The sequence below is a fragment of the Manis pentadactyla genome, chromosome X (genome assembly GCF_030020395.1).
Source record: "Manis pentadactyla isolate mManPen7 chromosome X, mManPen7.hap1, whole genome shotgun sequence".
NCBI lineage: Eukaryota > Metazoa > Chordata > Mammalia > Pholidota > Manidae > Manis > Manis pentadactyla.
The window spans coordinates 116,651,249-116,664,620 of NC_080038.1; the positions used below are offsets into that span (position 1 = coordinate 116,651,249).

Consider the following 13,372-nt stretch of genomic DNA (forward strand, 5'->3'; position numbering starts at 1 on the left):
ATAGACCTGAAAAAATTAAAAATAGGGTTACTATATGATCCAGCAATCCTACTTCAGGGTATTTATCCAAGGAAATTGAAGTAGGGTCTCAAATGGGACATTTGCACACCTATGTTTATAGCGGCACTATTCACAATAACCAACCTAAATGTCCATCAGTAGTTGAGTAGATAAAGAAAATGTGGTACATACATATCATAGAACATTATTGAACCTTAAAAAGTAAATAAATCCTACCTCATGCTCCGACAGGAATGAACCTTGAAGGCCTTAGGCTAAATGAAACAAGCCAATCACGAAACGACATTGCTCTTTGGGAACCAAGAAAGATTAGAATTACACCCAGCTACCCACTAACAAAACCTGACACATTGTGGTTTAAAGGAGTGGGTGCTGGTCGCAGATATAAAGGGAATCTCAGCTGTGGCCCTCTTACACCAAGCCTTTGGGACCACTTTCCCAACTCTGAGGATTCTAAACCTCGAGTCTTGGGTCCTGCGCATACGCCCAAGGTTCCGGAAGCGAGGGCCATGGCTCCTCCACCCCTCCCTGGAGTGCGCCGCCTGCGCGGGAGATACCTGTTGAAGACGTCATCACGCCTGCCTGCGACTGTTAGGGGCGTGGCCTGGAGAACGCGTTACCTTGTTGACAAGTATCCTGGCGGCCCAGACTTGATCTGGGCTTACAGCAGGAAAGGTGCGAGTGAGGAGAGAAAGGAAGACGGATTGCCGCCCCAGCCCCCGGGCCCCTGGGAGCTGATGGGTGGCCATGGATCTGTATCTCGGCAACTGCCGCAAGGCTGCCAAAGCCGCCGCCACTAAGGCAGCCGCCTACTGCAGGCACGGAGCAGTGCGACAACGTGAGTGGAGCTAGCCGGCCGTCCTCCCCGTCCTCCTGAGCTGTGGGCGGGGTCTTGGAAGTGCGTGCCGACGGAAGGGGCGGGGACCTCAGCAGAGCTCAGGAGAAAGGCGGGGGTCCTGGGCGACCTAGCTTCTGACTCCCTGGCTCCGTTCCGAGCCGACGCTAGTAGCCAGAGCTGCCTCTGGCAAGGATTGGTCGTGGGGAGGCCCGGAGGTAGGGCTGGTGCCCCGGGAAAGCTGGGAGGCCTTCTGGGTTGTCGGCAGAGAGGGTTCTTTGAACCTAGAGTGTGTGATTCTTTGGTTTACTTGGAGATACGTATTAGCCCATTGAAGGGTGAGTAGACTGGTCTGAACTCAAAGAGTAATTCTAGGGGGCAAACAGACAAACTTCTAATTGTATTTGACAGAGCTTGCAAAAAAACCCCACTCCAGAAGTCGGAGCAGCTGATCTATTGAATCTTACTCTTGTGGTCAAACTGCCTGTTATCCCAGGAAGCAATAATGTGTTCTACACTACAAATATAAGTGAAAAGGTAAACAAGTTTTGATAGTGCCAAAATGATTTTCTTTACCCTTTTCAGTTAACTGTTAAACTGGAAACACTACTATGATTTTGCTTCGGAGTCAGCTTCAATTTCACACACCAAGTCAAGTTAAATGAGTTGAAGTATTTACTGTCCGAACGTCACTTTAATGATAGATGGCCCTGTGATATGCCTCAGGGTTCTTGTTCACAAAGCCGAAGAATGAGCTTCACAGTCAAGGTAGGAGAGCAAGGTACAGGCTTTTATTTAGAGATAAACTGAAAGGACAGAGCTCCCAGCTCACGCTAGGAGGGGACAAGGGAGTCCGTGGGGGTGCGTTGGCTAGGGGGTTTTATTGGCAGTTGATATTTGGGAACGTGAAAGAGTTTAGGGGTGTGGACTTAAGTGGTCCCTGAATATTAATAATTAACTTAAGGAATTTCCTGCCTTGATTTCTCTCTGGGACACCAGCGCCTTGGTCCAGGAGCACATCAAAAGGCTGCCTGCCCAGCCCCCAATGTGGGCTGAGGTATTGTCTATTTGCTAAAGAATCCTGCCTCTTAAACTTTCTGGGTGTTAAAATGCAATCTTTTAAGATGGAATTCTTCCTGCCTTTTACCATGTCGTCTACAGCTGGGTCTCCATGCGAAGTTAGTTGCTCAGTTTGCAAATTCACCACCTCAGATCTGAAGCAGGAAAGACAGCACAGAGACCTGGGACTTTTATTATGCTAAAGTGAATCTTACACATGGTTACAAATGATTAGCATAATAAAACATGTGCTACTCTTCTTCATCTGGGGAACATTAACTGATCTCACTGAAGAACGATTATAGAGCTTAATGTTCAACATAGAGTTTTAGTAGAGCGGGGGTGGTTTCTTTGCCTGTAGTTACATTGCTCTGACTGCAGATATCTCGCCCTGCCCCCTCCGGAGGCCCTCATCCTACTCTGACTACATCAACGGTCCCTGTCTCACTGGCATGTACTCTCTTGCTCTCCTTCCTGACCTTTGGTTTGAGCCATCTCTGAAAAGCTGTTATATGAAGCCTTAACCAAGTGTCACAACCCCCAATTAGCTCATCTTCCCTTAAAATTTAATTGACCTTGGTCTGCACACTCTCACTCAGCAGTGAGTCAGTACTGCTGAGACAGGGACCATGGATGTAGTCAGAGTAGGGTGAGGGCCTCTGGAGGGGGCAGGGCAGGATATTTGCACTCAGAGCAATGTAACTACATGCAAGGAAACCCCCCTACTAAAACTCTATCTTAAACATTGAGCTCTAGAATCATTCTTCAGGGAGATCAGTTAATGTTCCGCAGGTAAAGAAGAGTAGCACATGTTTTATTATGCTAATCATTTGTAACCATGTGTAAGATTCACTTTAGCATGCTAAAAGGCCCAGGCCTCTGTGCTGTCTTTCCTCCTTCAGATCTGACAAGGTGATTTTGCAAACTGAGCAACTAACTTCGCATGCAGACCCAGCTGTAGACGACATGGTAAAAAGCAGGAAGAATTCCATCTTAAAGATAAGATTGCATTTTAACACCCAGGAAGTTCAAGAGGCAAGATTCTTTAGCAAGTAGACAATACCTCAGCCCACCTTGGGGGCCTGGCCTTTTGATATGCTCCCAGACCAAGGCGCTGGTGTCCCAGAGAGAAATCAAGGCAGGAAATTCCTTACAGTTAAGTTAATTTTTAATATTCAGGAACCACTTAACAAATCCCCACCCCTAAGTTTTTGCATGTTCTCGAAAAATCCTCAACTGCCTATAAAACCCCCTAGACAATGCACCGACGACGGACTCTCTTGTCCCCTTCTGGCGTGAGCCAGGAGCTCTGTCCTTTCACTTTATCTCTAAATAAAAGCCTGTACCTTGCTCTCCTACCTTGGCTGTTTGTGAAGCTCATTCTTCGGCTCCGCAAACAAGAACCCCGGCATCACTGCTAGGGACTTAGTATACAGCACCCATATTGTTATACATTTTAAGTCCTCTACCTAACACTCCCTCCCTGTCCTTACCTTTCAGGCCAAGTCTGAAGGAAGTTCAGAACTTTGTGGTTGTGTGCTTTGATCACAATAGCAAAGGGTTCTACAGGAATTTTTCGGACATCCTTATCCTTCCACTATCTAGAGTGTCATCAAGGATGAGTAGGGGCTCCTTTAGTATTTCTGATACTTGTCTAATACATATTTTTTTAATGTTTATTGCTGGAAAACAATATAACTTACCCTTTTAATTCCGGGGTTCTTGTTCATGAAGCTGAAGAATGAGCTTCACAGTCAAGGTAGGAGAGCAAGGTACAGGCTTTTATTTAGAGATAAAGTGAAAGGACAGAGCTCCTGGTGAGACAGGGACCATGGATGTAGTCAGAGTAGGGTGAGGGCCTCCGGAGGGGGCAGGGCGGGATTTTTACAGTCAGAGCAATGTAACTACATGCAAGGAAACCCCCCTACTAAAACTCTGTTAAACATTAAGCTATAGGATCATTCTTCAGTGAGATCAGTTAATGTTCCCCAGATAAAGAAGAGTAGCAATGTTTTATTATGCTAACCATTTATAATCATGTGTAAGATTCACTTTAGCATACTAAAAGGCCCAGGCCTATGTGCTGTCTTTCCTCCTTCAGATCTGATGAAGTGATTTTACAAACTGGGCAACTAATTTAGCAAGTAAGCCCAGGCATAAACAACACAGTAAAAGGCAAGAAGGATTCCACCTTAAAGATAAGATTGCATTTTAATACCCAAGAAGTTAAGACATTAAAAATTCTTAACTTACTCTTTAGCAAACAATACCTCGGCCCAGGCTGAGCAGGTGGCCTTGTTTCATATGCTTCCAGACCAAGATGCTGGTATCTCAGAGAGAAATCATCAGAGGAAGTTGGCTTGTGTTAAGATTGCATTTTAATACCCAAGAAGTTAAGACGTTAAAAATTCTTAACTTACTCTTTAGCAAACAATACCTCGGCCCACCTTGGGGTCAGGCTGAGCAGGTGGCCTTGTTTCATATGCTCCCAGACCAAGATGCTGGTATTTCAGAGAGAAATCATCAGAGGAAGTTGCTTGTGTTAAGTTAATTCTCAATATTCAGAGACCACTTAACAAGTCCATACCCCTAAGTTTTTTTCATGTTCTCGAAAAATCCTCAACTGCCTATAAAACCCCCTAGACAAACGCACCACTACGGGCTCTCTTGTCCCCTCCTGGCATGAGCCAGGAGCTCTATTCTCTCACTTTAGTTCTAAATAAAAGCCCCTGTACCTTGCTTTCCTACCTTGAGTGTTTGTGAAGCTCATTCTTCAGCTTCGTGAACAAGAACCCCGGCATCACCGGCTCACGCCAGGAGGGGACAGAAAGTCCGTGGTGGTGCGTTGTCTAGGGGGTTTTATAGGCAGTTGAGGATATTTGGGAACGTGAAAAAAGAGTTTAGGGGTGTGGACTTGTTAAGTGGTCCCTGAATATTAAAAATTAACATAAGGAATTTCCTGCCTTGATTTCTCTCTGGGACACCAGCGCCTTGGTCCAGGAGCACATCAAAAGGCTGCCTACCCAGCCCCCAAAGTGGGCTGAGGTATTGTCTATTTGCTAAAGAATCCTGCCTCTTAAACCTTCTGGGTGTTAAAATGCAATCTTTTAAGATGGAATTCTTCCTGCCTTTTACCATGTCGTCTACAGCTGGATCTGCTTGCTAAGTTAGTTGCCCAGTTTGCAAAATCACCTCCTCAGATCTGAAGGAGGAAAGACAGCACATAGGCCTGGGCCTTTTAGTATGCTAAAGTGAATCTTACACATGGTTACAAATGATAAGCATATTAAAACATGCTACTCTTCTTTATCTGGGGAACATTAACTGATCTCACTGAAGAATGATCCTAGAGCTTAATGTTTAACATAGAGTTTTAGTAGGGGGGTTTCCTTACATGTAATTACATTGCTCTGACTGTAAAAATCCCGCCCTGCCCCCTCCGGAGGCCCTCACCCTACTCTGACTACATCCAAGGTACCTGTCTCACTTTGAAAACCAGTATGTTCTATTAAATATATGCCAACCTCACAGAAATTGACTGAGTCACACTCCCATAAATTAGCTTTCCTTAAACATACTCAAAACCTGTTCCACTACAAGTAGTAATACTCATTAGTGTGTAACTTCAGCCCTCTCTGTTGGTTTCTTCCTCAAATATCTTCTATTTGCCATATTGCTATTCTGTACCTCTGTTATTCATGTGTTATCTACCTATAATTTCCAGATTTTTTCCATATTTAATTACACTGATTCTTTATTATATTGATTCCTCCAAAATGTATGCATTTAATCATGATCAGACACTACACTCAATTCCTTTGAAGGCTAACTTTGTGGGATCCTTTGTGTTTTAGGAGGATCTCCTCAAGGAACTAAGACTTTATATTTATACCTTTAGTTTGTTTTTTTTTTAACTCATGACTACCTTATGAGGTAAAGTCAAGATTTATCTAAGGTCACAGGTAGACAGTACCAGAATTCGGACCAGAACCCCTGTCTCCTGACTCTTAGGCCATGCTCCTTCACCTCACCTTGCTGCTTCCTGAACTTCAGACCACTTTAGCAGAGCATATGGAAACAGGGAATTTAAAGGTCTTTCAGATTGTTTTGAATGCAAGTGGAAGCAAAATTGTAGCATTCTGTCTTATTTTCAATAATATTAAAATGTAACAAAGCTACCTGTCCTTAGCTATGCATCAGTCCAAACCTGACAACTCATCTCATACTCCAACATTTTGATATTAAACTTATTCTCAAGTAATCTATCTATAAATTAATTTGCTTGTTAGTACACCATACTTGGGTTGCAACTGTTTGAAAAGCTCCTTAAATTTTTTTTATGGTAAAGTTTATAATAAATACTTTACCAATTAACTTAGACATTTTGCTTCTAAAAAAAGATAACCTGTTAGGTGTAAAGGACAATTTTCATACTTTTAAAAGTCTACCCTATGATCTTCCACTGGTGATGATATAATAGTGATAGTGATATAATAGTGATGATTAACAGAGACACTTTTCAGGTCAGGGAATCCAGTTATTTTAATTGATGATAAGAAAGCTTACCCTGGCCTTAACTAATGGGATTTTTTTTCTTACTTGATAGGTCTGGTCAAAAGTCGACATCTAAAAGGAGGAATGCAATAATCAATTCACTAATTGCTGCATTGTATCAATTGCCATCATTTTTGGTTGTTTTCTTCTAGGAAAGATATGGGCTTCCTGTCTAGTCTCACTGTAAATTAAATCATTGCCCAGAAGGATATCTTTTTTTGCCTTTTTTTAAGGAAACATTGGTGGTCAGTGAGCCCAGATTCCTGAGATAGGTCCCTTGGGAGAGAGAGACAAGAGGCTGGCATCAATCAAGTGGTTAGAAACTTACAAAGGAAGCTCTTAAGTGGGAAAAGAAAGCTAGAACCCTATCATGCCCATGCTGTCTGCCCCTCTACCTACATATGAAGCATCCTACCTATCTTGTAGGAACTCTTAGGGCCACATCTCAATGTTCAGGTATTGGGCTGAGGTTGAGGCTACCACCTCCAGCCTGAGACAGGTCTGGTTTAAAAAAGAGAGACAGAGAGAGGAATAGAAAAGCAGTTAGACTTACCCAGATCAGTCCATTGTCTGTAATCTTTCACTTCAGATTCTGCTGGCATGTTTTATTTTCAATGAATAACCTAATCATTTCAAAAAATTGAGGTTTAAAAGTGCGATTTCATTCAATTTTACATATGTAATACTACTGAATTTCTGTGTTGGCAGTTTTATCAACCTTCTTATGATTTTAACCTGTCTGATCATTACTGTCAACTTTTGGAAACCAGCTATAAAAGCCTACACACTCCACGTTCAAAAACACACTGTAAGTGAAGAAACACCGTCCAGAGATGAAAGAAGGGTGGCTACATCACCAGCAGTAATGAAGTGGGTTGAATCCTGTTTCCTGTTAACCGGGAAAAACCTAGGGACTTGTTAGACACTTGTTTCTTTACTTCACTGGGACCCTGTATCAACTTTAGTTGACCAATAAAGGAAACCTAATAGAAAACTCAATTTTAATTACTCAGTATGTCAGTAAAGAGAAATCAGGCAGCTGTTGTTTCTAAATAACTGTGTGTTCCCACTAGACCTTTCTGTTTTGATAACAGCAAAAGATAGGCACCATATGATTTGAGTATGTAAAGATATAAACACGCACACATTTAGTTATTTATGTATTTTTCTGCCAGCTGTGTTGTAGTGCCTTTCCTCTGGCTCTAAAAGTAATAATGTCACTGCATATCTGTCAAAGAATATTTCCTATAACCTTTGAGAAGACTAGAGAGAATGTGGAAACCTAGCACAATACAGCTTGATAGAATAAATCCTTTGGGGGGTTAAACATCATTGTAGTGGTGTTTTAATAACAAATTTGTTGGGGAAATATAAATTCCTGAATATGATGTAAACCATATTATTGAAATAATGTTATTTAGATGGAAATTTCCTGGTGGTACAGCAACGTTAGAGAGCCACTACCTTCCAAAGAGTTGCCCAAATGTGCGATTATCACCCTTGATCCCAAACTTGTTACTAAAATGAATGTTTTATGACTGTTCTCTGGAGAGTTTTACGATTGTAACAACTTTTTATTTACATTTTGGTTTTTGTTTTTATATGTCAGCTGTACCTTGAAGGAATTAAATAAGTACAGGGAGTATCTGACCAGTTTAAAATTAGACTTTGAAAGAAACTATGTAAGAGAACAAGTAAGTTAAATACCGAAATTTGTTTTATTTGCGGCCTGTAAGAAAGTATTTATGTAGGGTTTGGAAGAAAGGTTTGGTCCTCTGCAGAATTTTTTCTTCTAATATTTTGACCTAGAAATATTCAGGTAGCAAGATCTCTAGAGATCTGTAAGAGATAAAAATGAGACCCTTTCTTTTCATTTACAGAGAGAAATTTTCACTTATCTGAAAGGGAGCCACTCTAGACTTAAATGCAGGTTAACAGAATTAACCATTTGTAAAGTTACCAAGTTTCCAGGAAGTTACTAAGCCCTCACCATAAGAAGGCATTTGTAAAGTTACCAAGTTTACCAGGAAGTTACTAAGCACTCACCATAAGAAGGCATTTATAAAGTTACCAAGTTTACCAGGAAGGTACTAAGCACTCACCATAAGAAGGCATTTGTAAAGTTACCAAGTTTACCAGGAAGTTACTAAGCACTCACCATAAGAAGGCATTTGTAAAGTTACCAAGTTTACCAGGAAGGTACTAAGCACTCACCATAAGAAGGCATATCTGAGGATGGGTGTATTTCTGGCCAAGAGTAAAATTTTAATTCTTTTTTTCTCCTCTCAGAAAACAATTGAAAAACAAGGAAATAAGTTGTTTGACAGCAAGACAGGCTATGACAATTGTGAGAATGCATATTTCCAACAATGGCTGTTACAGAAAAATAGACAGGCAGCTTCAGATCAAGAGCTGTTAACCAAGCACAGGTACGACCAAAGCTCATTTGTGGATACATTGTGGACCCCAGAAAGGTGTAAAAGGACTAGAAAAAACTGAAAGCAGATTGGAAAAAGTATTAGACACTATTTAACCCCCCAGAGTTTTCAATGTAGAGAGAAAGAAAAGGAGATTAAGAGGTCACAGGGACTGGGAACCTTGGTACCAAGGCTAGGGAGGAGAGTTTCTACCTGAAAAACGGGAGTCGCTAGGAGCCCAAGAAGTAAGCCAAATGGATATTTGAAGGAGAAATCCCAAGTAAAAAAGCTTGGAAAACCCAAGTCCATAATAACAGAGGGAAAGACGGTGTTTTTATCATGTTTCAAACTTAAGTTTAAGGAAATGACTGCAAGGCCAAAAAGGGAGATTGGCTAAAACTTGATCTTATGCTGATATAAACAGGTGATCTTCAACCAACTGTAATGTTCATTTAGTTATTACTCACACACATTCAGTGTTACCATGCAGAAGTCAAGTGTATACCCTGGGAGACAAAGGGATGAGTTATAGTTCTTTCTCTTTCTCCTATACCAAGGGTGAGAGCCAGGTCCCCATCACTGGACTCTCACATTCCATGGATTAATGCCGTGATATGCCAGAATACACACTGATCTACCAGTGTCCCAGAGTGGTAGTCTGCAGACCTATCTGTACATGAGAGCTCATACAAGGATTTGGCAATTACAAAGAAGCCAGTACCCACGTACTTTTAAAGGAAGTTCAAATCTACTTCCTTTTGAAGTCAGTCCCTTAGTTGATTTCAACAGTCTTTGAAAACTCATGTTCCCAAAACTCTGAGTTATGAACAATCTCTGTGTAAAATGCTTTTAATCACTCTGTTCCACGTTTTGCTACTGCCCCGGCCACAACAACAGAGAGTCCAGTAAAAGGAGTGCAGCATGGTGAGGTGGTGAATCAGGTTAGGTTCCTTAAAAACTGCGTTTCCTGTAATTCAGAGAATAAAAAGCAACCCAGGTGGTGGTTTGGGAATATGAAAGTAGATAATATCCTCATGAGGGAAACACTTAGTTTACCTTCACTTATGTTCGCACTTTCACTTAGATATTTAGACTTGATTAGTAGGGAATTAAGGAAGGTTGACCACGTGACAGATGTTAAAAGTGTTAAGTGAAAGCATGGAAATGCAAGCCAGCAAAGGCAGGGCAGTGGGGGGGGGGGGGGGGGGCAGAGCCTGAAGAGACAGGCTGAAGTCAGAGCTTTCTTTATATTCCTTGCTGAAGTACGAGTTTAGCCTCTCAATAGTAGGAAGCCATTGCAGGGTTTTGAGTAGGGATGTGAAATAAGAATGATTTGGGTTTTAAAAGGATAGTCTGGTTGCAGTGTGTGAGATAGATACATAAAGAGTAGAGATTAGAGGCAAGATAGTTTTGAATCTACTGGGGCAGTCCAGATAAAAATAATAGGGGCCCAAGCTAAGGCAGTGGCAATGAGAGTGAACCAGAGGCCACAGGTTTAAGATATTTCAGAGTCAGATTATGTCAAGATTTGGTGACTCAATAGATGTGCGGTTCCAGAGAGAGTGAGATGACAATGATGATTTACTTTTTGTGTATAGGTTTTCTTGAAGTGGGATGCCTTTTGTCTGTGCTCCTATAGTGTTCAGGCTTACTTCTATCTCAGAACTCATTATACTGTATCATACTTGTCTTTTCTGCCAGATGATAACATCCTTGAGGTCAGGAATTGTATCTTACTTTGATTTCAATCAATGTGTTTAATAACCATTAGATTACACTGGATTGGCCTTATCTGAAATAAATGGAACAACTCTAAGCTTTCTGGAACAGCACTGGATGGACTGTTATGCCTTTAACCAAAATATAGAAGATAAAGAAGGAGCAAATTTGGAAAGATGGGAGTACACAAGTACATGATAAACTTCATTTTGAACTACATAGTTTAAGTGAGGGAGATCCGTCCAAGAGGTTGATGATATGTATCAGCATTGAGACCAGAGTTTAGGAGAGAGGTAGGGGATGGAAGATGGGTGGTGATACTGTATTAATTTGATTGCTTTGAGTCAACAAAGGTCTGTCTTAGAAGCTTAATTACTAATGAATGTATTTTTTTCTTGAATGTTCAACCACACAGAAAGATAAAGAAGCAACTAAAATATCCTTTAAATGATGGAGGTAAGAGAATGAGCAATGTTCGTAATTATTCTGTTTTCTCTCAGTTAAATAATTATAGTTTTGCCATACAGTTTTCCAAGTTATGTTTTTTCCTGGTTATAAAATCCATGATTATTTTGATAAAGGAAGATATAAAATAATTCATAATTGTAAAAGTTAGCATCCCACATTTTTGAGTGATTGCTGGGTGAATAGGCCCTCTGGAATTTGCAGAGCATAGGGAAGTTAGAGTCCCTGCTGTGGCTGCCTATACTAATAGGGAGAGTAAGTTCCTGGCATACTGCTTATTTGGGAGTCCCAGTGTAAAGAATTCTCCCCAGAAAGACTTCAGTCTTCTAATGCTATCCTTTCTTCCCAGATGTAAAAATTCATCCTGTTTTCCATCTTCCCAGGGCTGGACCAGAGATTAGCTAAGTCTGCAAAAGATTCCCATGCATATTCTTCTCACACACCCAGAGAGCTACGATGGCCAATGGACACCTCAAATCCAATATGCACAAAACGAAATTCATCATCTTCCAGTTGCCCCCAAACCAGTTCTCTGTTCCTCCTTTTTTCCAGGCACAAAACCTAAGTCATTTTTTACTCTTTCCTGTTGCTCATATTCTACATCTAAAAGCTGATACATTTTGTCTAATCTACCTCCTGAAAATCTCTCAAAAGCTTTTCCATTGGCACCACCCCTGCTCTTACTACTGCAATAATTTGCCTCCAGTCTCTTCTTCCTCTAATTAACCTATCTTGCATTTGCTGTAAATGTAATCTTCCTGAAATACAGCTTTAAATCTGTAATTCCTCTTCTCAAACGTACTCAGTGGTTCCCCCTTCCTACTGAATAAAATGCACAACAGTGCAATTCTGGGGTAGAGGGAGTGACGGGAGATTAAGCTGACAAAGTAATTCAGGGCCAGAAGTTAGGGAGTCCAGGCTTGTCCCTGAGCGCAGTGGTGAGTCACTGGAAGTTTTTTGAGACTTCATAAAAGGCATCTTGTACTTGGAGATACTAGCCTTAACCTGCATACATAAATGCATTCTTGACTATCGTAAATCTAGATATTATGGCAGCCTAGGAAGGAGAACTACATCATTTTTTCACATTTCTTCTTTCCCCCAGGAATTAAATGTACCTCACCTGAAGCTCCAAGTCTTTCTGCCACAATGGAAAATGTTGTAAATCACCCTCCACAGGATATTAAGAAATAAGAGGCAAGTAACATTTCTTTTTTCCTAGATACAGACAGAAAAAATAAGGTTTGAAATTATGATCAAGGTTGGTATAACACAATTTCATTCATTAAGTGACAATTCAGAACAGCCTCATTCCCTGAAATTAACCACCATATAGTAAGATTTTTGTAAAAGTTGAAATGTAAACCCACAGTAATAATCCTGTGCTACTTCAGACTTCTGACACTCAAGGCTAATCAGTTGTTGGTATTGCCATACTGTGTGTAGGGAATATCAGTAACAAGTTGTAAGCTAGCAAAAGAAAAGTGTTGAGTCTGAGATTTCAAATGTGTTAAACAGATCCCAAATTTGAATGTAATATTTGCATCGATTATTAAAAGAGATTTACTGGAAGTAACTTGAGTGTTCCCACTTAGCTTTTAGCTTATAGGCTTCTTAAATGATAAGCTTCAAGAGCTTTAAGGTACATACCTGTGGCCAGCAGAGGAAGCAACAAATTGGGCCCTTGAGAATCATTTCTTTTCCATTGCTGAGGGGTTGCTGCCTAACCCTACTCCATTTGTGATCAGTGATGGCTCATCTGATGGTGGAAGTTGCAGCAGACATTCAGAGTGCAGCCTCCTGTCACAACATAGATTGCCTCTGTGGGTTGCCAGCTAGTCGTGTTAAGAATCAAACACACATCCTTGGCTCCATTACCACTCTACTAACTGGCTCAGCTGTTCTAAAAACTTAACATGGTTTTGAAAGAGATGTCACCGAGCCAGAAATTCACTGAAATCTTCCCATTACAAATTCTACACAACTGAAGTAGAAAATGGCATTGTTTGCAATGTCCTAAGTTAAATGCCTAGTAAGTGACACACTCAATTATATGAAACTGGTCAAATGTAGCATGTTAACTACAATATGCTTCTCTGTATAAATCAATATTTATGAAACACCTGCTGTGTACGGGACACTGTGCTACAATGTCAACATCAATAACCAATATACTTAACATATAAGAAAAGGAAACTTAACTACTTTGAGATAGTTGAGGAGTTGCATTAGTAATTACATCAGTAACTGCTTTTTCACTAGCCTTACTATAGAGCCAGCCTGGGTGAACATGGATTGCAAA

General features: G+C 40.9%; 1 protein-coding gene across 1 annotated transcript; it reads left to right on the plus strand.

The window, feature by feature from the left end:
- The first annotated feature begins 254 nt into the window (after nt 1-254).
- LOC130681816 (uncharacterized) lies at nt 255-12,538 on the plus strand. Its single transcript, XM_057495391.1, has 6 exons — nt 255-776; nt 921-1,194; nt 1,293-1,393; nt 8,759-8,898; nt 11,021-11,061; nt 12,176-12,538. Exons 1-6 carry the CDS (start codon nt 255-257, stop codon nt 12,262-12,264), a joined length of 1,167 nt encoding a protein of 388 aa, XP_057351374.1. The 3' UTR covers nt 12,265-12,538.
- The last annotated feature ends 834 nt before the right edge of the window (nt 12,539-13,372 follow it).